Genomic DNA, 24,859 nt, shown 5'->3' with positions numbered 1-24,859 from the left:
TCGAGTCAAAGAGCAGCGGGACGAGATGCAGCGGGAGATCACTGAGCTGAGAAGGAAGGACGCAGAACTGGAGAAGCTCTCATCAACAGAAGATCACCTCCATTTTCTCAACAGCTACCCCTCTCTGTCACATCTGAGTGAAACTCCACAATCACCCAACACCCATGACTTTACTGTGCAGTACTATGAGAAAATGGCTGCAGCTGTGTCAAAGGCCGAGGACAAACTGAAGTCTCTTCTGAGTGACCGATGGCCAACAATCTCAGTGACAGGGACTAAAGAGGATGCTCGACTGACTCCAGAAGATTTTGGACTAAAAAAAAGGTTTTATTCTAAAGAAAAATTGTTAGTGCCAATTTCTTTCAGTCGGGCTGACCCGTTTGACGACCGGATGGAGCTCTTATCAGAGGAGGATGAGGCCTCTGTGTGGCCCACGCAGTCGACCAGTAAGACTGTCCCTCAGAGACTACACTATTCTCTTGCTGCCTCCACAGAATTTCCAGTCACCATCAAAAAAAAGAAAAAGAAAGACATTCTTTTGAAGTAAATCTTTAAAAAATGCAAAAATGTTATACACTCAAGGATATTTTTTTCCTGCCTCAAATTGACAATTTTAAATTGGATCTATATTGCTACAGCATACATGTTTGTTGTGGTGTGACAGGAACAGAAAAGCAACTCTCAGCCTCTCCATGCTGGTTTTTGCCTTTCACAAAATGAGTTGTGAGTTCTAGTAGACAGGAGGTATTGAACTGTCAGATTTTGTGCATGATTATCTGATTTGTTAAAGTGTGTCTGCACATCTTGAAGATCAAACTTTATGATCTTTATAACTTTACTTTTATGATGCAACTAGTATATAATTACACACTCACACACACAATATGTGTGTGTGTATATACAGTACAGACCAAAAGTTTGGACACACCTTCTCATTCAATGAGTTTCCTGTATTTTCATGACTATTGACATTGTAGATTGACACTGAAGGCATCAAAACTACAAATTAACACATGTGGAAATATGTACTGAAGAAAAAAGTGTAAAACAACTGAAAATACACCTTATATTCTAGTTTCTTCAAAGTAGCCACCTTTTGCTGTGATTACTGCTTTGCACACACTCTGCATTCTCTTGATGAGCTTCAAGAGGTAGTCACCTGAAGTCCAACTGAATAGACTGCTAGAATTTGTATTATGGCAAGAAAAAAGCAGCGAAGTAAAGAAAAACGAGTGGCCATCATTACTTTACGAAATGAAGGTCAGTCAGTCTGAAAAATTGGGAAAACTTTGAAAGTGTCCCCAAGTGCAGTCGCAAAAACCATCAAGCGCTACAAGGAAACTTGCAGCGGCATGCTATTCCATCCGGTTTGCGTTTAGTTGGACCATCATTTATTTTTCAACAGGACAATGACCCCAAACACACCTCCAGGCTGTGTAAGGGCTATTTGACCAAGAAGCAGAGTGATGGGGTGCTGCGCCAGATGACATGTCTTCCACAGTCACTGGACCTGAACCCAACCGAGATGGTTTGGGGTGAGCTGGACCGCAGAGTGAAGGCAAAAGGGCCAACAAGTGCTAAGCATCTCTGGGAACTCCTTCAAGACTGTTTGGAAGACCATTTCAGGTGACAACCTCTTGAAGCTCATCAAGAGAATGCCAAGAGTGTGCGAAGCAGTAATCAAAGCAAAAGGTGGCTACTTTGCAGAACCTGGAATATAAGGCGTATTTTCAGTTGTTTCACACTTTTTTGTTAAGTACATATTTCCACATGCGTTAATTCGTAGTTTTGATGCCATCAGTGCGAATCTACAGTTTTCATAGTCATGAAAATACAGAAAACTCTTTGAATGAGAAGGTGTGTCCAAACTTTTGGTCTGTATTGTGTATATATATGTCATATATATATATGACAGCCACATAGCACTATTTCACTACACACACATATATATATGGTCTATTTACTGTCCAAAAAAGAAAATTGTTGTAGTTGTATTTACTGTAGTTTCTCAATAGACACAATGCATGGTAAATAATAAACACTTGAAAAATGGCTGTTGTTTTTTTTACTGCTACAGATATTATTGCACTTCCGAAAAATTCCTGTAAAAATCTAACTGACATGCCAGAAAAACAAGTAACGTGATTCTCGAGAGGTAACAATATTTGGATTTTTCCTTTAAATAAAAAATGTAGTAAGAGCTCGAGTAGTGCTGGACTCATCCTGGGCTACTGTAAGATGGCAATGATTAAATAATATATCAAGTTACTAATGCTGTACCACGTGTGTAAACAAAGTCCCTCTCAATCCGGAGACGCATGCTTTGATACAGCTGTTTGATAAAATCACAGAAAAAGAGCGAAAACTTGTAAGACGTTGTCTGAAAGCAGACTGCAGGAGTTGTGTGAGAGCTGCCAGTGATGCAGTGAAGACGGTGGAGCTGAGCTGAGACTCTGTCGGTCATTCAGATGCGTTTTCACATAACAAGGCCAGCTTTAATGTTATTATAGTAACCTGCATTTTACTACTGGATAAGGATTTGAACAATTAAACTCCTGTCTGATAAATCTAATCAGTGCTGAATAGTTTGTGCTGAAATTTAAATACCGCTGAATACTCTAGTAGTGAAATGTTTTACTTTGAAAACTAGATGTGAAAATGTGGTTTCAAACTTGTGTCTCCATTTTTCGAACCACCAATGTCAAATCCCCAGCTCTTGAGCCACAGCTGCCCCATGTGTCACCCCTCCATCTCCCTCGTGTTCCCTGTTTGCTCCACAGTACAGGCTGTTAGATTCTAACAGTGCAGAGGGGCTAATATTCTGCTTAGAACCAGCCCTGTGGACGGTGTTACTGTTGTCACGTCTGACCAAAGAATCCTTATAAAATTGAATTTAAGTGGATCAATAGCTCGACATGATGCCATTCAGAAAACATCGGGGTGGAGTACCTGAGTGGACGGGCGAGATGGAGTTGACTTGTGCCTGCAGCAGGCTAGCACCGGCCATCTTCAGCAGGCCAGAACACACCAGCTTGTTGCCTCCTTCTACCGCCCACAGGTTGTTCTGGGCACCAGCTAAAGACACGGCGCCTGAAACACACACACACTCACTCATAACAGACAGTGCCAAGTGCTATAAACCAATTATCAGCTGCCCACACACTTCCCTGTTCTCTCGCTCCCACAGGCCACCCCCTCTTCTCACCTTGCTTTCCTCTCTTCTATTCTCAACTCCCAGCTCCTCCCATCCTTGTCTCCTGTATCTTTCTTTTCTTTCTTCTTCCTTTCCTCTCTCCTGACCTACATCGGCAGTGTTCGGCTCATTACTGGCCTTAAATTCGCCACTGCAGCCTTTCCGTTGTCACTCTTCCACGCTGCCACCTCCCGTCTCTTCACCCCTTCACTCCCTCCTCCTCTAAACGCTTATTTCTTCACACTCAGCTGACCTACAAAGGCAGGGATGCTGACGTTCTGTCCGTAGTTGATCCTCATGACGGGCGCGATGACCTCATCGATGAAGCGCTGCGACACACCTAGCTCCAGCAGCGAATCAGAGAGCGGTCTGCGAGTCATGTTGATGAAGCCGCTGCCCCCAAGAGAGTCCAGCAGTTCCTCCACCGAGCTGAAGGCGTAGCCGTGGGCCTGGTACTTGTAGATCCTTTATTGCACAAACACACAAATCATGGTGGTTAATTACTAAATCCACAGAGGTATTCATAAATTGACAGCTTTTTTCCTAGGAGCTTGAAGTTGGGACAAATTTCCTAGCAGTTATCCGTGCATGACCAAAACAGACAGCGACAGACAGAAAGATATACAAGCTTACTGTTATCGACTTAGAAGGCAAGAATGACCAAACGGGTACCAAGATTAATAATTCTCAGAGGGAGGAAATAGAGGTCCCTGAATGGAGGTGGAGGAGGAAGGGTAGAGTGAAAATCTGAGACTGGTTCATTTTTCAAGTAGAAAATGAGTCAAGGAAACATAATTAAGGCAAAACAATTGAAAAATTGGCCGAATATCACACTCATATGTGAGGTTTCACACTGCTGGCAGTCTGAAATAATATTATGTTGTTTCACACTGCGTTATTTTGTTGGTAAAAGCTGAAGAGAGCTTGAATTTTATCACAGTGGCACATTATTTTATGGGTAAAATTGAGCCAGATGGCTGTCTGCATTTATGCAGACCTCATGCTCTGAAAGCCACACAATGAGTCAAGGTTTTGCAGCGATTATTGGTGCAGATGTCTGAGGCATACGAAATAATAAATAGCACAAATTAGGCTTCAAGCACCAAACACATCACCAGTAAGCAGTGTTGTGCATTTATGTCTTAAAGCTGAGGTAGGCAGTTGTTTTTTGGCGTCACAAGACAAAAATATCTTCATAATTCACAATAACCTTTCAGCGTATTGTAACTCAAGAGGTCTAAGAGGAAACTGGACTTCTGCACCTCCTTTTGGTTCAGCTTTCTTGATTTGTAAAATTTAGGCTGTGACGAGATCCTTATCCAATCACGGTTCACAGAGAGGGGGTGCTAGTCGTACCAGCTGTTCAGCGTGTCCTGTCACACAGCAAAAAGCCTGATTCAATGGCAGATAATCCTGAAGGAAAAGTTGCTATTTAAGCATTGACAACAGCTGCCTATGCTGCAAAGCAATCCCACAAAAAGGGAGACAAACTTATATCACCAGAGACCCCCCTTTCGGATGCTCATCTGTACCTTCTTAATGGAAAAATCTGTAAAACCATAAAAATTTGCAAGATCTATAAATGCCAGCAAGCGTGTTTGATGTTAACACTACACACATACAAAAACAAAAAATAAAGTTTAACTCTTAAAAAACACCAAGGAACCAAGAATAAAACTGCATTAGAAGAATATACAACAGAGAGAGAATCAGCCACAGATGACAATGTTTAAACATCACAAGTCTGATGCCCCAACAAATGTAGTAAAAGGGCAGAAGTTATACTTTGCAACTTTATAGCACGATACAGTCTGCTAATGGCTGCAGCGGACCACCTGATCAAAGTATTAGCGCACATATGTTAATCTTTTTAGGATCTCTATAATTTCATGTCTACATTCATGAGGAATTTCGACAGGAGAAAATTATTTACAGACGTTCTGTTTAAGTTGCCATGTATCGCCATGGCAAGGTAATGGTGAGCTATATTAAAAGCCAAAGGACACGTTGAACTCTTGGGATGGATCACTAACGGTTTTGAGCTGCTTTTTTGTGTCTTTCCCAGATTACTGCCTGCCCTAGCTTTAACTTATTGTTTTTATGGTCTGTGCTTTATTTTCTGACAGAGAAAACAATTCTGGCAAGAAAAAGCTTTGCTGGATCTGAAATGCAAATTTGCTGGGCAGAAGTAAAAGATGAAGTATATTTAGATGTCAGCCTCACTATCAAGTAAAATTACTGACACCACAAAAAGATGGAAGAAAATATGAACAATTAGAAATCATTTAAACCGGGGGCCCTCCATGCACCTCCAGAGACACACTGGGCATCTACAAACAAATGTATGACGCTTTGACACAGGAGCATCTAGCAGCCTTTAGTTGCACCACAGTCACATCCTGTCAACTACCCAGCATGCCAAGCAGCACTGAGATTCAACAGCAAATGGGGCATTAATAATTTTGGCTTACCTCATAAATTTCTCCATAATTTCCTCCACCCACATCTGCAGACGTATGAAGCTGATGCCGTAGCGCCACCACAGTCGGAACAGGTCCAACAGGTACCAGTCCGTCTCCTCCAGAATCATCTCTTCGCCGTTGAAAACTGCTGTCTTTCCTGCCACGCTGCGACGATACTTCAAACCTTGTGAGGCAAATACAGGATGACAAAAAGGACAAACACGCACAGGGAGTGATTTAAATTTGCATTAGTTCAAACAGGACAAGAAGCATTATGAAGTATTCAAAGCAAAGAAAATAAAAAAATCCTTCCTTTTATAAGCTGACATTGACAAACTTACTGACAAATATGAGCACAGGGGAAAATATATTATTTATTATTAATTCAAAGCTTTTGAACTACTAAAAATGCAACCATGCCATTAACAATAACCAGAAAATGACCTGTTGACCTTTTGTGCCTTGTTCTTTATGTATAAACTCACCCAGCTGTTTGACAAACTCCTGCATGTGGAGGTTGAGAGAGTGAATGATGGAGCCTCCAGACTCATAGTCATTGTGATTGACAGTCACAGTGGCGAGACGCCCTCCGACCTCACCCTTCTCAAACACGTCCACCTGGACTTCTGGGCCAAAGTGCTGCCGCAGGAAATGGGCCGTGGCGCTGCCTCCTATCCCCGCCCCCACCACCGCTGGAGCACAAAAGGAATGTGAAATCAGACTGTGATTTAGAAATGAAACATCTCTCACATCTAAATAAGATTCATCATGCAGAATTTACTGCTTCGCTTTTGAGTGTTAGTAATCACAACTGATAATTCAAAATTAATGTTCCCTAACATTTTGCAGTTTAAACTGGTTAGCCATAGAGTATTTACAGATGGACTAACGATGAGGATGAGACACAATGCTGTCTTCGAGGAAGTGTTGAGGTGATGCTGTACTGAGAGCACATGAGATTTGCTACGTTTCTCTGTTGTGTATCTTTGTGCACTTGATATCTGTGGGTTTTGGGCTGACGCAGCATCCACATGAGCGTCTCCAAAGCAAGAAAGGGGCATGCATTAAAACACAACAAAGCGGTAACTTCATTAATTATTCAAAATCATAAATTACCCCAGATACAGAGACAGAATTGTCCAGGATTTAACATTAAACAACGCTGTGTAGTTTTCTTCACCTCAGGCAGGTGAGCGGTTACACACAGTTTATAAGCAACCTAAATCATGTGCTGAACAGTTCCAACATGAGTTCCATCACAGCTGAATATCATTTTACTGTACTCTTGAAAAAGACTTATTTGGAAAAGTACTTGATATATCAAGCTGGCAGTACATAAATTTCTTTGTAAATATATATATTGTGGCACAAATTGTATCTTTGGCGACGTCTGTGATGTTTTCAGTCCAATATTGGTACAGAAATGAGGAAAAAGCTTTTCTTAATCACACAACTTGAAGTATTCTCGCTTGTGCATGTCTATCCCTTAATTTGACGACATCCGACCTAGACATGAAGCTGACACCATCAGATGCCATCAGATTAATGGAAAAGAGTGCATGTCTGGAAGGAACTTTTCAACACACCTCTGTAGCACAACAGTGTAATAAAACTCCTAAAATTCAGTTATGGCTTTTGGGATTGTTTTTTTTTTTTTTTTTTGCCACCCGAACCTTTTCAGTAGCCCCATCTGGCCACCCAATGAAACATTTCTAGAGACGCCACTGCTGACAAAATATTAGCGAGCTGAATGTTACCCCCCTAAGTGCAGTTACAAAACCTGACAGGAATACTTGTGTATCTGATAAGGTGAAGACATCTCCAAGTTACGTCTGCTCATTGAAACAACACCAGCACTTGGCTCCAGCATCGTTACCTCTGCGTCAGACTAGCCGACGCTGCAAGCTAATGTTAGCTAAACTAACGGCTGGCTACGACGCTTTAACACGCTCATATTCTTGCCTATTTTTGAAGGCGGAGCTCCGTCGACATGAGCGGGTCCCTCCGGGTCTCCGACAGTCAACCGGGCTGCCAACAAGACGGCGAAAAGCGGGAGCAGACGGCCACCCATCGCGGCTACAGGGCAGATGTGACCGGTGGTAGAGGAGAGGAGAGCGGCTGCAGATCAGCGACCGCTCCGTTAACGACACATGATGCTAGCTGCTCTGGTTCCTCCACACCGACTCTAGAACCACAGCGAGGACATTCACATCCCGGATTGCTGTCGCTTGTGTGTTAATAATCTTTCGTTTTGAGTGGGTTGCGGATGCTAAGAAAGGATGTATTGATGATGGCGATAACGCAGATCAATCCGCTAATCAACATCCACGTCCGGCAATATCACGTGATCTGAGTGCTGGCTTGTTTGGACCAATCAGAGGCGTCAGAGCAGGTAACCAGTCTGCGTCCTTTATAATGTATAATATTTTGTTTCAACACATTTATAACATTGAAAAACGGTTCCACAGGTGCAATATGTGCTTTTAAATTCAGTGCACATATGTGTAGCAGTAATTTTTTTGTTAATATTTATTCATTTTAAAATGAATTAAATCTTATGGAAGAACAGGCCTAACTTTCCTGGTAGGTTCTCAACTTGTAAAGCTTATTGCTCTAATATACCTTAAATGCACCAGCAGATCCTTTTTGAGACTTAATCTGGTCCCAAAAATACTACGTGAATATCTAACTTGAAATTTAGTATTTTGGTTTTATAAACCCTAATTTATATGAAACTCCCTATTGAGCTGCCATTCACTGCAAATGAGACTGTCTCTCACTTTTTCATGTTTGGATTGTAAAATAAAATGACATTAAAATGCTTTTTAAAATAAAAATCAAACATTTAATTGCTTTTCCAACATTGTGTGGGTCACACAAGCTGGAGGTGTTTGTGCTTACTGAGTGCCACTGGCATCACTTCACTTTCTCCCAGAAATGCACATTCTTGTTATTGTAGTGCTGCACAATTGAAATGTAACACTGCACCTAATTTAATCATGACACAGCATCCCCAAGTATCACCCTGAATGAAAACTTTTAGGTGACCTTCTCCATTGTGCTAGCTTCAGCTGAGCTTCGTCCAGTAAGATAAAAGAGTGTAAAATGTATGCCAGATGTAATTTATTAAAAGAATGCACAGCACAACGTATTGAAAAACAGTGGAAGTTGCCTTTATTTCTTTCCACAGAGAAACTGCTGCAACATTGGAGTAAACCACTGAGCAGAAACTAACATTCACACTGAGCCGCTGAAACAATGACTGGCACAGTGGAGCAGTAAGGCTTAAGGACGCCTCAAACACATGCACACATACTCACATATCCACGCACCACACATACACACACGCACGCACGCGCGCACACACACACACACACACACTCAGACACACACACACACACACTCAACTTCATTTACATCAGCTATCTTACACCTGTGTGGCTGCTCGGGCAGCAGCCTTATCACTATCCCTCTGCCTCTTATGTGGTCAGTCAGAGGTGAGGGGTCAAGGGTCACCTTGAGATCAGGTAGCCTCTGTTCCCTGCTGTTGCCTTAAATGCAGGGCTATTTCAGGGCTAAGGGGCGACATAACACAGAGACCTTAACCGTTCATCTCTATGGTACATCTCTAAGCAACGGAACCCCCAGCAATAACACTGCAAGGCCGGCCGTGAGCCTGGAGGGCGGGGTTCAGGGAGCGCTGATGGGAGGTCATGCTCTGGCCAAAGGGAGGGCGAAGAAGAGAAGGGCGCTGGCCGAGAGGGGATTATGATTGGTCACTTGGTAGAGCGTCGAGTGGGCTCGGAGGCGGTGGGGGGAGGTGGCGGGCCGCGGCGGTCTAGGTCTTCAATGTAGAACATGATGAGCTTCCTACGCTCCTCGGGAACACACTCCAGAACAAGGTACCGCTTGTCATTCTGAAGGATCTTCTCAACATCCTTGAGATGCTGCTCGGACTCCTGGATCAGCTTTCTCGACCTGGAGAGGGGAGGCAGAAAGAGAGGACTCAGAAGCAGGGTCGCAACACTAGGAAAAACATCCTCACTGTGCCTCTAGGAGGTCTGGGTGACATTTATGTACAGCAACTACTGCCATGTTCTACCGTGCAAGAAAGTAGTTAATTCAAATAATGTGAATACTGAGCAGATAAAAGCATCTCAGACAATCATTATCTACATGTTTACAGCTTCAACTCAAATGCTACTTGTATGTGATTTTACAAAGTTATTAGGCACAGAAAAATGAGAAGAACAAATCTGACCCATTTCAAACATTAATTAACTGAAACTATATGTAAAGCAGTGGGACAATTGACTGTGGACCTGGCCATATGAAAGGTAAGAATTTCTATTACTCCTGGGCTGTAATTGCATCAGGTTATATCTTTTGAACCTATACAACAAAAAATCTGCATATACTGCATACTGCTGACACTTGTTCTCATTATGTTCATTAAGTTTGTAAAAGTGAGTGTACAAACCTGTACGTGATGAACTTTGTCTCCTTCAGCAAGGTTCTGAAGTCTGCCTTGGCTGTAATGTATTTGTCTTTGATGTAGTCTTCAAACTCCCGCTGTCTCTTCTACAAACACAGGTGAATACATTAGATATCAAAACTTCATAAAATGCATCTGTGTTTCACATAAATATATAGATTACAATGTAATTAGACTTGCAATAAAATGTCATTAAGATACATAAAAATATGAAGCACTCTCTTGATAAATGGAAGCAAGCTGATGATATTAGTCTGATGTGTTAAATTTAACCTTCATTCCAACCTGTGAACTCCCGTGAATTGCTGTCATGAAGTAACTAATTTTATCCTTTTTAGCATGGAAACAAAATGACAGGTGTGAGGTTAGTGTGTAGAAGTCTTACTCTGTCACTAGAGGAGAATTTAATACAGCGAGGATCTTCCTTGATGACCTTTTTCACCTCCTTCCATGTAGTTGTCAGAGTGATCTACAACACAAACAAAAGAATCTGTCATTAACTTTTTTGCATAAAATGTGAGAATAATTAGCTAAAGTCCACAAAAAGATCTGACTAACAATTAAAACCATCCAGATTATATACAAAATTGAATTCACATTAAAGCTGACAGGCAACTTGTCCAGGCGCTTTTGGCTTTTTGCAGCTGAACGGTTTGACTTCTCACCATGCTGGTCTCGTCCAGCAGCTGTCTGAAATGTTCCTTCTTCTTCTTGGCCAGGGCTTCTACGTGTTCATTAAACAGCTTCTCCTTCTCCTCTCTCTCCAGCAGCGACGCAGACTCCCAGCGATGGTCCTTCCGCAGGTTACGACGGGTGTCTGACCACGTTGCATCTGAAGAACGTACCTGAGGAGTGAATAAACAATAAATGTGTTAAATGTAATTATTTGATGCTCAGTGGGATCAATGCTTTTGTCAAAAACATCCTGTATGATTACCTTATACGAGTTACAACTGTAGCTAGAAAATCTCATGTTGACCTGAATGCAGATAATGTACCTTGTACGAATGGACAGCATCATATTTGACTATTTTTCTTATCAAATCTTGTGAAAAGAGTTAAGTGACAAACTGATGACTTGCACAATTTAAGACTTAATGAAACCTTCACTATGATCTTTGTATATGTTTTATCATACTGCAGGGCTTAATTAAGGGACTAAAATAAGAGACCCTCACCATATCAGACATGAGAGCTTTGAAATGCTGGATGGCCTCCTCCCTCTTGTGCTGCTCTCTTTCTCGATCGATCTCTTTGGTCTGTTCTGATCGGGCCTTCTGCACCTCCCGCTCCCTCTCTCTGAGACTGGCCTCGATCCGAGCCTGCCGCTCCAACTCTCGCTCCTTTTCGATGTCCACGCTCTGTAGGAGATGACACACATGGTCTATGAGTTTCATTTGTCATTAGATGTGACAAAAAAAAACATTCAAAAAGAATATCTGATGTAAATATTGCATAAAATATTCCCTTTTATTGGGGCAAAAGCTGTATTACAAGAGGAAATTTTAACAGTAAAAGATCATGTTTCCCCCAAACATGTGCTCAAATCTCATAAATAGTGAAGAGAAAAGATCAAATAGGGAGAAAGATCAACCAGGTACATGTACAAGTAGTACTCCATTGATTTACTACTCATCTCGATCCCTAAAATTGCATATACATTCAAACAACACCACAGCTGCTCTAAAGCAGCTCAAATATCTCAAGCACAGACATAATGAAACCTTCATGCTCTGTTCAAGGAGCTGCTCCTACCTTGGCTTGTTTTTCCATGAACTGCTTGAAAAGTTCTTCTCTGAGAGCGGAGCTCTCCACAGCCTTGTATCGTGGGTCAGTCTCTAGCCTCTCTTTCACTTTGCTCCACCGCTGACCACCTTCTATGTGCTGTTCACTTAGGAGATCGAAAAAGTCTAGCCTCACCTGGGAGCAAACACACAATTCAAACTTAATTACAAATCTGTCCAAAGTCCTTGTCACCAGCAGAACAGCACCCCTGCAGATAGAACGTAGGTAAGTTGTTCAAGACATGTCAGCAGTGCAACAGAATCCTGCAGAGGTCTCGACTGATGATTGGCCAACCTTTAGAGGTCTCATATTCTGCCTCCTTTTAGCAATTATTCAAAGTTTCAAATGTCCTCACAGTGTCTCTTTCAGTTTATCAGCTCAAAATACTGCAAAGATATTAAATATTACCTGATTGTATAACACCTGTTTTTTAGGCTGTTCTGAATGGGTTGTTTTGCTCTGACAACCAATGAGCTGCTGTTGTTCCCGCCCCCTTCAGGAAGAACATGCTGCCTGTGTCTGTACAGCCAGAGCTGTCGATCACAGTTTGAGCTGGACGATTAATTAGATGTTACGTAGCACCTGGGTTGAATTCTTACTTTCTTGTAAAGCAGCTAAGCTAGTAAGTATTTAACCACCACAAAACAAAATAAAAATGAATTTTTGCCATATGGGACCTTTAAAGCTCTTTTGTTCCAGAGAGAGGTACTGTATATTTAGGTGTGAGTCAGGGATACCTTCTCTCCTCTGGATTTGGAGTCCTCTTTCTCTCTCTTCCTCATCGCAGTGATGAACTCTATGAAGATAGCCTCCCTGTCCTTCATCTTCTCTATGGTCTTAAATCGTGGATCTCGGCCATGCTTCACTGCAAATTCACTAAACGTCGTTCTGCGAAGATGAAAAAACAAAAATTGCAGCTTCAATTAGTTTTTTTTACAGAGCAAGATTACAAACATCTCATAAAATTATCTCTTTAGTGCAAATAGAAAGAAAAAATATACATATAACTTATATGGAATTATTTATTTAATATTGTGTTGAACATCACCAAGAATGACATTGTAAAATAACTCGTCACTCGCCTCACTGAATATCATTAAATTACAGCAAACATATCAATAATGGCATTTACAGCTCTCATCACAAACTACCAGTCCTGTGCCTTTACCTGGGGGTGAGCTTCGCATCCTCCATCATCCTCCTGAACTCATCTTTGGCCTGCATCAGCTTGTTCTTCTTCTCCTTCCTCTCCTCCTCCGCTCGCGTCTTCACATACTGATCAAACACCTAAAGACGATGTGATCATAAGACTGTGACTAAAGAATTTTCAAAATAGCTAGTGCCTGACAAAATACTACAAGAAAGGGTGACAGTGAACAGAGAAACACTAAGGAAAGGAAAAAAGACCAAACCTGTTTCCTCTCTTTTGGATTGAGCAGAAGGTAACGTGGGTCAAACACAATCTTATGAAGTTCTTTGTCCCAAGTGGAGAATGCAGATACCTGCACATAGCACAGACAGCGCTGGCATTAGACAGAAAGCTAAACCATGACCACATACCGCGAAAGCTCACTAGTAAATATTAAAAGGCCTAACATATAAAGGAAGAATTAAGTAATTTAAACAATAAGGTCCAAATGAAGCATCATTTTGACTTAATACCCTAAGACAAATTGTGTTAAAATAGCTAGTTATTTCAATGTAAAGTCTGTGTTACCCCTCTCTCCAGCAGCATTTCTCTGAACTGGGTCATCCGGGCCTCTAGCGGCACTATAGCTCTTTCTCTGGCAGCTCTGAGCTCCGCCTCCATCGCTGCTTCCTTCTCGGAGTCTGCCTCTTTCACGTCTTCCTTCCTGTGAGGGTTAAATGGAGTTAAAAGGTAAGAAAAAAGTAAGAAAAGGTTTAACAAAGTTTGACATTGTTTATTTGGACAGAACATTTTTTATTGTGGGGTTTAATGTCTCGTGGACTTCTCGCATAGTTGCACAGGATTGAGTAGGGCATGCTCCTGTTTTGTAGTTGTAGTGTTTTGCCATAAGCGAAGAGTTTGGAGGTGTTTTTGTGGAGATCTGTGGCAAAGAGTGTTTTGGTGGCATGAAAGTAAATTTCTGTATCATTACTGTTCTTCAATTAGTGAGCTGTGTGTGTAACCTTATGTCATTCTAATAATTGTCTTGCTGCATTAGGCATGGCACTGAAACATGTAACGAACTCAGTAACAGAACTGTAACAAAAACAACTGATTCTAGAAACTAATTTTCCCAAAGAATGTGATATCCATTCACCAGATTGAGCTTTTTTGAACTTTTGGCTCCCAAACATTTTGTTGTGTGGCTAATCAAAGTGATTTTAAGACATGATTTTCATGTGTGCTGCCTACCTTGTAGACAAAAAACATTTCTCCATGTCTCTTGTGAATATTCATACATATTTTGCCATTTGGATCTAGAATCTATTGTGAATATACTCCATCTATCAAGCCATCCATTTAAATATTTATCCATGATAGACTGACAGACTAAATAGAGCTGTATGGATACCTGCCCATTCGTCTATAACATAGATGGGAAGAGAAATAGATGTCTACAAGTACCTAATTATCCCTCATCTATCATAGATGAAAAATAGATGAATAGATAGTGTCCATATATATCTGACAATCTATGTATCGATCTTTCCATCATGATGGATGAATTGTTAAATGAGAAATGGACAGATGTGTAGATATCTATCAATCATACATAGCTGCCCAAACAGTATCCACCTATAGCACAGGCACAATTGTACTGAATTAACTGTCTTCACATAGACTTTTTCTTTAGCAGGTTTTACAACAAACCAGCCGTCTGTTACAATGATTCCTGCCAGTGAGGTCAGTTGTGACATTTCACTTCTGTCACTTAGATCCCAGTAAATCCCAGAAACAAACGTTGAGTGTTATTGTGTAACAGAGATGTGTATGTTATTTGCAAAAAAAAAAATAAAAAGCAAGATTAAGCTAACTCACCAATTTTATTTGTAACTATTTAGCCAAAACCAAAATGTCTCCCCTACTACAGCATTGGATGATGGGACACTTACTTCCTCTTTTTGGCTTTGGTTGGCTCCTCATCCTGATTCTCTTCAGTTGCAATGGATAATTCTGGCTCCTCCTTACTGACACCTATGCATGAACATGCACACAAAATAAAGAAAAAGAATACGTACACTGTAAAATACAACGTAAGATTTATAGCAACACTTCGCTTTTTTTTTTTTTTTTTTAAACATACGAAACATTGAAAACACCTTGTTCAATATAAAAACCAGAATATAACTACTTTTTCAAATCTTAAAGATTTAGTACTAAATCTAGAGCCTGTGTTCAATATCGAAAATGCTGAATGCATGCGAGTGTGTCTGTCCACACCTGTCTTCTTGCTGTCCTCCAGGCCTCTCTTGTGTGGCGGCTCCTGGATGTGCTTGTCAACATCAGCTCGACCCACCAGCTCCTCAGGGCGATCCCACATAGACAGCCGAGTTGTCGGGTTGTAGAAGAACACGCGGTCGTCGCCCGTCCACACCACACACCTGATGCATATCGACAGACATGAATTACAAGAGAACAACAAGAAAGCCAACGATGTACTGCCATAAAGTGGAGTGTAGAAGAGAGTGTGTGCTGTGATGTGAGGTTAGTACCAAGGCGTGCCGGGGATTGGGTTCGTGGCTACCGGCCTGGCTTTCTGAGCTGCTTTTTCCTCCTCTGTCATCTCTTCTTCTTTAGGCTCCTTGACAAAGAGTGAGACAGAAATTAATTCTCATCACTACTGCTACATTAAACTACATTTACCTATCGTTTATCATCTACATTATATTATTTTTTAAATCAGAGGTCCCCAGCCACCGGACCGGTACCGGGCCGTGGGTCATTTGGTAGAAAGAAAAAAAAAGTTGTATTGCTTTATTTTTTATTTCCAGTCTACAAGGTGTTTTTTTTGGAAAAAGGGCTAGATCGTCTTCCCGACACTTCCGTCTGTGCTTGTTTCCCGCACTTGACTGTCAGTTTTCATGTTCGCTGTTAAACGAAGTCGTCACTCTAACTGCTGCTGAAATGTATAAAAAAACACAAACGTCTCCAGAAAGCTTCTTTGGAAAGTGGAAGAGACTCAACGCTGAGACAGAAGAAAAAGTAAACACATATTTAGCAAGTAATTTGATTTGTTTGTGAAACTTTTTAATAGAAAAATATATTATTTTTTGTTATGTGTGCAATGACCGGTCCGTCAGAAAAATTTCTTGCGTAAAACCAGTCTGTGGTGCAAAAAAGGTTGGGGACTGCTGTTTTAAATGATTCATTTGCATCTCTTTTTTTTTTTGCTCTCAATATACATTATTACAGTACATAACACCATAATTAATGAAACATAACATAGTTGGGCTTTAAGTTGTAAAGTTAGGTCCTGGCAATAACACAACAGAGACATGTACCGGCAATCGATACTTTGCACTGGCCGTCCTCCATGTGCCTCCGGGTTTTACTGGCTTTGTTTAATGTGTATCAGGTGAAATGACTCCTTTATACTTTTATTTATGTGTAAATCTGTGTGTTTTTATTACTGTGTTGGCATGAACATTACCAGTGCACCTTCAAAAGTAAGTTGAAGTGATTAAATTAAAGCTTAAAAAATTAAATATGATAAGTAATTATCGATATTGACTGAAATGTACACTATCTACATGTCTTTGGACTATTGTCCTTTATTCAGATCAGAAGTTTTGTTTTGTTGTTCTAATGGGTAATTCTAATCTTCACATACCTCCTTCTCATTATTAAGGTTTTCTGTTTTGTTCTCCTCGTCCTCCATCTCCATTGCCTCAGCTTCCTCCTGAGCCAGACGCTCCCTGACCTTTTCTGCTTCTTTTTCTACGGAAAGGGAGAGAAAAAGGACCCAGAGACACAAACTGTAAGGTACCTTAAAGTTTGACCCAAAACGCAACAAGCCAAAAAAAAAAAGAAAAAAAAAAACAGGTGATCATAGGCAGCAGCTCCTACCCTTCTCCAAAAGGGCCTGTGGTTTCTCCCAGGTGGACTCCAGTGTCCGGTTGTTGTAGTAGTACGTTTTCCCATCAGCTGTTTTGTACTCTGACCACTCGGGGAGCTGCAATGATCCAGCCATGGAGGCGGGAGCTGCAGAGAGCGCCAGCTGGGGGTGCATCATGGAAACTAAAGGCGGGCCCATACCAGGAAGCATGCCTGCCATTAGTCAAAGAGGAAAAGAGATGGACAATGTTTGGTTATGAATCATCTTTCTGCCTGAGTCACTAATGGTTGCAATGGACTACACTGGCATTAGTTTCTACATCGATGCATGAGGTGTCATTTCCCAGGTTGCCCACTTGTGATTAAAAAAAAAAAAAAAACATGTATTAGCAAAACCAGAAGTAAGAAGGAGAGCTCCACAGGCAGTATTTATCTGGTCATCAAGCAGAGTAGATTACTAAATGAGTGAATTAAAAAGAAAGAAGTATTATTGTTTTGTGGAACTAACTGCTCAAATCTAAAGACGCCTTGAAGGACACAACAGTTTGACAACAAACACAGGCCACATACACAAACAAACAAAGCAGTGACCAAACACACAACCATGCCACAAAAGAAGACAATCACATGACCACAACACGTAGCCCTACCTGTAACACAACTGAAGCACTACTAGACAACAGCAACTGGCATTAATGGGACTGTCCTAACAAACGCGGTCTCTCTCTCAACGTATGCACAGTCACCAACCACGTGTCTATAAATGACTGATCCTAACAACCAACAACAATGCCCAGTATCTCTATTTAGATGGTGATTTGCAGTGTCCTTTCACTTGCCACTGAAAAAAAAACTATTAGTCTGACACATGGCCTACCAGTTTCAGATGACAACGCGAAAACAAAGGGCATCTATTATTTAGTGAAAGCTAAATACTCTAATGAATGCACCAGGAAATACTTTTGTTGTTGTACGTCCGGTGTGGTGGATATTCGATTTCAATAACTTGTCCAGTAAGACATCTTAAAAATATGCTGGTAATGAAACAATATGTGGCTCTGTCAGTCTAAACTGGAGTAAACGGAGCAAAGTGACCATGTGACGTTTGTAAGTACAATCAAACTGCATATCCTGCTTCTGTCTGTTGGAATGGAAGAAACTTCACCACTGTACACCGAATGGATCATGTTCACAGCATTCAACACCATGCCACTGCTTGAGGGTCCCCCATGTATACCATGTGACGCATGTAGACATCATTCACTACCATGCCATCTACTGTAGATCTGAGAGGCGAGCGGCTGGGTGTTTACCGTTGGCGCTGGGGCCTGCCTTTACACAGGGTGCACCTACTATCTGCATCATTGCTACACCTGCAAGAACAACGGACAAGCAAGCATCTGGTTGAACACAGCAGGACACTGGACATCAGCTACCATGGTGTGTAAAAGTTTGTGTGTGTGGCCCCACTCAGACAAACACACGCCCAAATTTTTGGATTGTGCATCACTGTTTTGTTACAGTTTATGTTGACATTTGTGCCTGTAATGCTTTTAAAGCTGTTAGGAATGACCACATCGCAGTCTAACCTGAGAATTATTTTGAGGCTGATATCACTATTTTAACAGGTGTGATGACAAGAAAAGAAAGGAAAATGTTAAAAAGCACATCAGAAAAAGTGAATGCATAATAACGCCACAAATGTCAGTCAATCAGAAAGCTCCCTGTCTGATATTTGTCAGCTGAAAAACTATCTGCCATAACTGAGACCTAGCCCTGTCTGATTCTAATTTTGCTAGACCCTTACTTCATAAAGAGCACAAAATTAACAACCCGAATGAGCTTTTCAAAAAATTACATCAAAATGAGTTTCCAAAAAGACTGTTAGCTCAATGTCAGTTGTCACAAAACATTCATTTTAACCAGCGAAAATGACAGTTAGTGCTGGCTAAAAATGAGAAGCTGCTTTAGAAATGTTTTGTGCACTGCTGCTCTTTGCGAAAGAAAAAGTGAAAGCTGGAGTTGGGCTCTGGGAAAACCATGTGGTTTGCCTACCTTAAAAGAATCCAATATCACCATTGCCAGCACACACAAATCATTTTTCATGCACAGTCATTATTACCTGTATATACAAGAAAAATGATGAACAGTAGGCTGTCGTTATAAACAGCCATAGAGCAACACTAGGAGGCTGATATGGACAAAACACAGTCAAAATTTGCCTGGATGAGGCCGACCAATAAATCTGCAATATACTGATTGCAGTATTTATTTCAGGACAGGACTAAATCTCTTCCTATTATTGTGACATTCTCACCTGGTAGAGGGATGTGCATGCCTGGCAAAGGCACCCTGAAAGGTGGCACCATGACAGGGGGGAAGGCAGGTATGGCTGCGGTGGGCTGGGCCACGCTGTGAGGCAGGGCAGCCGGCAGCAGTGGCACGGTCTGCACTGCTGTAACAGGAGATGGCACCGTGGAAACAGTCACCACAGTGACTGGAGACACAGCAACAGTTGAGGTCACTGTGGCAACAGGGGGGAGGTCTGCTACAACGGTGGCTATCGGGAACAAAAAGACACAAACAGTGGACTTTTAGTTTTGTTTTTGTGTGTGTACATGTGTGTTAGAGACAAACAATTATTTGAAATATTATCAAAATCCCAATACAGCCAAGTGAAATGGCCAAACAGAAATGTAAATTGTCTCACATAATACTATTTTAAATTAAGCATTGTGGTGCTGCAGAGATGCCTTGACCTACAAATCACATTCTCCAAACACTAGGAAACTTGCATGTTTGGTTTAACAGCAAACAAGTTATAGAATATTTCTTTTCAGTGGAAAAGAAATGAAAAAAAGATCATTCCTGCTGAAATCACGACTCATACCGCAAAATAATTGCAATCTACATATATGGATCTTTGTTCCACTATTTTTAAGCCGAATGTGTGCATGCTCGATGTTGACATAAGACTGCATGTTTACCTGCGATGGTGACAGAAGGAGAGGGAGTTGTGATGGAGTCTGGACTGGAGGTGTGCGTGCGAGACGGGGTGGTGGATGAGGCCTGAGTGGGAGAGGCTGCTGCTGTGCTGGCTGTAGTGTTGACACTGTTTGAGCTGGCAGCTGCAGTCACCCCCACACTTGCTCCCGGCCCTGCAGGCCCTGCGCCCCCGACAAGAAGAGGGTTGAGTTCTGATTGTTGGATGATCTTCACACCATCCGGTTTACTCCATGAGGACTCTCTGGTCCTGGCGTTGTAGTAATATGCCTGCAGAAGGAATCATAGAAAAGATGACACTTAGAAAAACAGCAATCAGGATACAAAACTGACAAACATTTGTCATCTACTCCTGTAGCAATACAGGTTTTTTTATTACTGTGATAATATATTTTTCATTATACTGACAAGTTACAAAAGGAAGCTCTCTCAAAAATTATTATTCAGAATGCAAGTGTAATTTCTGACCAAATGTTAAATATAATAACTATGACGGACCTTTTCATTTCGGTCATTTCAGATTTATTCTGTGTGTCTGCATTATGTGATACGTGAGCCCTTCAACAAAAGAAATAATTCTTAGTGTGTAGGTGGAACCTTTGAGCAATGTATAGCACTTGGAGTTTCTTTTCTTTTTTTCTTTCTTTTTTTTTTTTTGCAGACAAGCTTCTGCAGAGCTGCTGAAGTGCAATCAAGTGACTAGTCTCAGACAAACCAGTTTCATGACTCTGCTATGTGCTTACATAGGACTTCTACCCTACCTTTCCCTCTGGTGTCTTGTTCTCTACCCAGATCTCCTCTGCAGGGTTGAGTCCAGGGTTTCCAGATGCAGGTACAGGGGGCATCCCAGGAGGAAACAGCATCCCGGGAGGAGGCGGCAGGTTACCGATGGGAGGGGGAAGAAACGGAGGTCTCTGCAGAAAAAGATTGAGGTCCAGCATTTAGCTTTTAAACTTTAAGGAGTGGGGCCGGGCATCTAAATTACACCATTAGAGTACTCTGTCCTTCAACAAAATGAGCCTGCGTAGAATACAGAAAAGTGCCCAGTCAGATAAGCAGTTGACTACTTAGCCAGCAGCAGATGCATACTGGCCTTTCTGAATTCAAATTAGGAGATTTCTGCATCAATACTGTCTCATTCAAGAGAGAATCGCTCTGCATCAAAGAGTCATTTATAGCGGGAGCTAAAGAGATTATAAAACACCGTTAGTTATATCCCTCCTTGGTTCTGTTTAGTGTCTCGTTCTGAAAGGTAGCATTGTTGTTATTAGTCATACAGCAGAGGATGAGAGCTTTCTTTCTGGTCAGTTTCTTTGCAGACTCTGCCTGCCAGATGGCTGCACCAGTAATCGATACGAACTTAAAAACAAACCATGCATTATATCTCTACTGAAGGAGTTACAGACAATCTCGCTGTCCCTTAAGGTTCGTTACTAATATACTAAACCAAACAACTTGAAATATGAAGCACAGAGGACAAAAATGTATATTTAGAGCACACACATAAAATCCAGTTGCGGGTACTTACATCATCACTGTAACATTACAAAGACTGTAGAGAACCACTGTAATAAAGACCAGCATTAACAGCCATATAGCAGCCTTGTCTCTAGTAGCCCTTTCATTCAGCATATGATCTACTCAGCATGCGTTGGAGCTGCGCTAAACAAGGTGAAATTTAATGTAATGTTATGTAATTGTACCATAAAGCAATCCTGCTCACTGATATGCAGAATTGGGCGTAATGGCCTATAACATCCAGAGACTCTAAATGGATTTCAGCTGTGATTGTGAAAGTACTGACAAAGCTTGCCCAGTCATACCCCAAACTGTTGTTAAGAATGAAGACCAGAAATATGATAAATAAGAATTTTGCAATCTGAATGGTGCCTGCCCTTGAAAGACCATACAGACAACATTATGTAAACTCATTGTTAGACAGCTACAATTCTCTTTACTGTTTAAGTACGGCCATTGGCGCATCTCTGGAACAAATGGCTCAAACTGCAACTGGCTAATTTTACTCTGTCATGTCTTGATATTTTTTGACGGATTAAAAAAATCCAAAATATTAAATTTCTATGACAGAAATGTCTTATTATGGATACTGTGTCCTCTGTTTTAGTTGCCAAGCATTTTGTAAAAGTCGTGGTCATTTAAAAGTCTCCTTATTAAAGAGCCAAATCAATATATTAGCTTCATATAATCGAAACAAATCAGAATTCTGCTACTAAACGAGGAGGTTCTTCTACTTTATTTAATTTAGCTTTCTCGACTAATCTTTGCACCTCCTCTAATGCACCTGACTATTCAGCGTCTGGTTTCTACTGGTACCTCAGTGACATAGTTGAACCCCACAGTTCCATTAAGAAACACATGCAAACTTTAAAAGAAATGGAAACAGCTACCTGTAGGTGGGGCGGTCCAATAGGTGGCGGCATGCCTCCGGGTGGCGGGATGGGCGGCATGTTGGGATCAAAGGGTGGACGTGCAAATGGAGGTCGCGGTGGGGGTCCCCTCATCATCCCAAAAGGAGGCGGAGGTGGCCTAAGGAGTGGCGGTGGGCCTCGTAACACTGGTGTCTGGGCTGGCGCAGGGGCTGGGGCTGGTGCAGGGGCAGGGCCGCGGAATCGCACTGCCTGCTGCGCCATTCTAGTGTAACAAAATGATACTAAGTTACAATCAGTGACTAGTGTCAAAACACAAAGAAGCATGAACAAAAACCCTCTTATATCAACACTTATCATTAATACTAACATGATGCTAACTTGCAATCACACCACTCTACAAAACTGTATATAACTGTAATGTCCTAATGTCACGGCAACTCCAGATGCAGCTGTTTATAATCACACTACCAATATGATAATGTTAAGATGTTAGTCATAACATCAGAATGCACTTTCACACTGGTGACGCCTCTATCAGCTGCCAGTTACAAGCAACTTAGAAAACATTTTATATTGCTGGTTAAAGCACCACAGTTATCCTTCACAATATAAGTAACAGATATATCACACATGAATAGGAGCAAAAGCTATAAACAGCTGATCATGCCGCATAATACACAACATTTGGTAACTATCCAGACGGATTGTAATAAAGATGGAGGTTTACAGTAGAGGAAACTGTAGTATGAACTAGGAGAAATTTGCAGATTATTATACAAATCTTGTGAACTACTCTTGCATGTGTGTGACTATTTTGTATTTATGGTTTTGTGACAACATGTTTCTGTTAACTGATTGAAACTAGCTGCAAACAGCAGCTGGGAGATGACAATCCCAGTGACGTGGATGTTTTGGCCAAGGAGCTATTTGCTGTTAAACATTATGCAGCTTTGCTTTGATTAATAACTCACATCTTTCCACACTGAAATATTCTACATTAGATCAACTTAGCCGTGCATGGACACACACTTTGACGGTAAGTAAAATCAAACACTCAATCAGTGAACGCCGTCTGTTGCTAACAAAGCTAACAGACACCCAGTCCATTCAAAACACTGAATGGACGGAGTTGTGTGCCGCTGCTTACCAATGAATATAGCATAGCTCAGCTAGCTGGCTACTATTTGTTAACGTTTGTGCAAAGAATGCACACTTTAGTCAGGAGGTGCTTCTAAGCACAAATCCGGGGCCTCGTGAGCCACGTAGCCCGGTAAGAAAGGAAAACATCTGTCTGTGTTTAATCTGACTGCCCGTGTTTACCGCGTGCCACGAGCGGCGAGAAGAGGCGAGCCGCTTGGAAACACAGGCTAGCTAGCTAGAAGCTAGTTAGCTAGCGTGGCTACAATCACAAGTAAAAGCACTAATTATCACAATCTTTGAACCAAAAACAGCGCCGACAGACTGCACATGAAATCTCGGCCTGTGCTTAATATTACACTCTGCTGAAAGTCATTTTAACGCTTTATCTGCTTTTATCTGACCTGTTGTCGTTGAACCCGATAGTCTCGCTCTCTGCCTGGTCCGCCATTACAGGAAAATGTAACGACTCTCTTCCTGGAAACGCCCCTAACTGCTTTCTGCCTTTCCTATTCGCTAAACCTTCATGTCAATCACAACACAGTCAGGGCTGAGTGGGTTCTGATTGGATGTTGGTTTTCTTGCGAATGTTGAGCTAAGTGGTCATTGGTCCTTTTGCGTACCATTTTTCGTGATGTCTTTGTTCAGTCTGTACAGGGTGTTGTTGATAATAAGGTGGATTGTAATCACTGCCAATTTTTGCACACTCCAATTGTGTTTACGATGGTGGTGGACGTTATTTTGTATACTGCGGGTATTTTGTGTACCAACAGTTCTAATCAGTCCTCTACTCAAAAGTAGCATAGTACACAACAATGGAAAACTACTGCATTTATATGAGCAGCTATGTATTCAAAAATATATCTGCATACATAGTAGTGAAATGCACAGCAATGTCTGCAACATATCAACTTAAAAATATATCATAAATCTGAAGATGCACAGGCATGGCATCAAGAAAGTTGTAGTTGTGCTTCTACATAATTCTCCCTCCAAAAGTTCTAATGCATGAAGCAAACAGGAGACACCACATCAATCTTAAACATGTTGTCGAATAAAAGGACTACTGCTAGTCTTTGGATCTCAAAGTCAACACTTGACTGACTTTACATAAATACACTTATTCCAAGTTGCTTATTTGGACAAAAGCAGCTGCCAAACAAATGCAGAGTACAGTATTGTCCTCAGAATTAGATAGGTGCAAGATCTAAATACTGAAACTGTAGCTGAAGATGTATCTTTCACACTTACAGAATGTTTGTAGTCAAAAGATATAGTTTGGTTTGATTGCTCCTTGCATCACTTTGTTAATCCTATAAAGTATGCAGTCACCAAAACCTCAGCATTTTATTTTTTATTGTAACATATTGA

General features: G+C 41.3%; 2 protein-coding genes and 1 long non-coding RNA gene across 4 annotated transcripts in view; 1 reads left to right on the top strand and 2 right to left on the bottom strand.

Annotated features, from left to right (window-relative positions):
- Positions 1-8,023, bottom strand: part of pcyox1l (prenylcysteine oxidase 1 like) — a 16,567-nt gene extending 8,544 nt beyond the window's left edge. The window contains exons 1-5 of the mRNA XM_008298832.1: positions 7,618-8,023; positions 6,141-6,347; positions 5,665-5,839; positions 3,447-3,658; positions 2,950-3,090 (exon numbers count right to left, since the gene is read on the bottom strand). Coding sequence (XP_008297054.1) covers positions 2,950-3,090; positions 3,447-3,658; positions 5,665-5,839; positions 6,141-6,347; positions 7,618-7,726 — 844 coding nt within the window. The 5' untranslated portion in view covers positions 7,727-8,023. The remainder of the gene's footprint in view (positions 1-2,949; positions 3,091-3,446; positions 3,659-5,664; positions 5,840-6,140; positions 6,348-7,617) is intronic.
- On the top strand, positions 7,967-11,256 carry LOC103369964 (uncharacterized). The gene is made up of 2 exons (XR_520856.1): positions 7,967-8,047; positions 10,918-11,256. It is a non-coding gene; the product is annotated as an uncharacterized LOC103369964 (long non-coding RNA).
- LOC103369965 (transcription elongation regulator 1) lies at positions 8,807-23,947 on the bottom strand. 2 transcript variants are annotated; one of them, XM_008298834.1, is made up of 21 exons: positions 23,893-23,947; positions 22,370-22,613; positions 20,723-20,875; positions 19,946-20,231; positions 19,276-19,518; positions 18,272-18,331; positions 16,971-17,171; positions 16,735-16,841; positions 15,617-15,705; positions 15,345-15,505; positions 15,017-15,098; positions 13,653-13,788; positions 13,348-13,437; positions 13,104-13,222; positions 12,673-12,823; positions 11,906-12,070; positions 11,329-11,511; positions 10,816-10,995; positions 10,536-10,619; positions 10,136-10,236; positions 8,807-9,633 (listed from the first exon to the last, which is right to left on the bottom strand). In XM_008298834.1, exons 1-21 carry the CDS (start codon positions 23,937-23,939, stop codon positions 9,432-9,434), a joined length of 3,084 nt encoding a protein of 1,027 aa, XP_008297056.1. In that variant the 5' UTR covers positions 23,940-23,947; the 3' UTR covers positions 8,807-9,431. The 2 variants fall into 2 exon arrangements, with proteins under 2 accessions (XP_008297056.1, XP_008297057.1); XM_008298835.1 differs by lacking the exon at positions 18,272-18,331.
- Positions 23,948-24,859: the final 912 nt, after the last annotated feature.

The sequence above is a fragment of the Stegastes partitus genome, unplaced genomic scaffold (genome assembly GCF_000690725.1).
Source record: "Stegastes partitus isolate 25-593 unplaced genomic scaffold, Stegastes_partitus-1.0.2 Scaffold1354, whole genome shotgun sequence".
NCBI lineage: Eukaryota > Metazoa > Chordata > Actinopteri > Pomacentridae > Stegastes > Stegastes partitus.
Note: the sequence above shows the minus strand (reverse complement) of the source record. Positions and strands in the feature narration are given on the sequence as shown.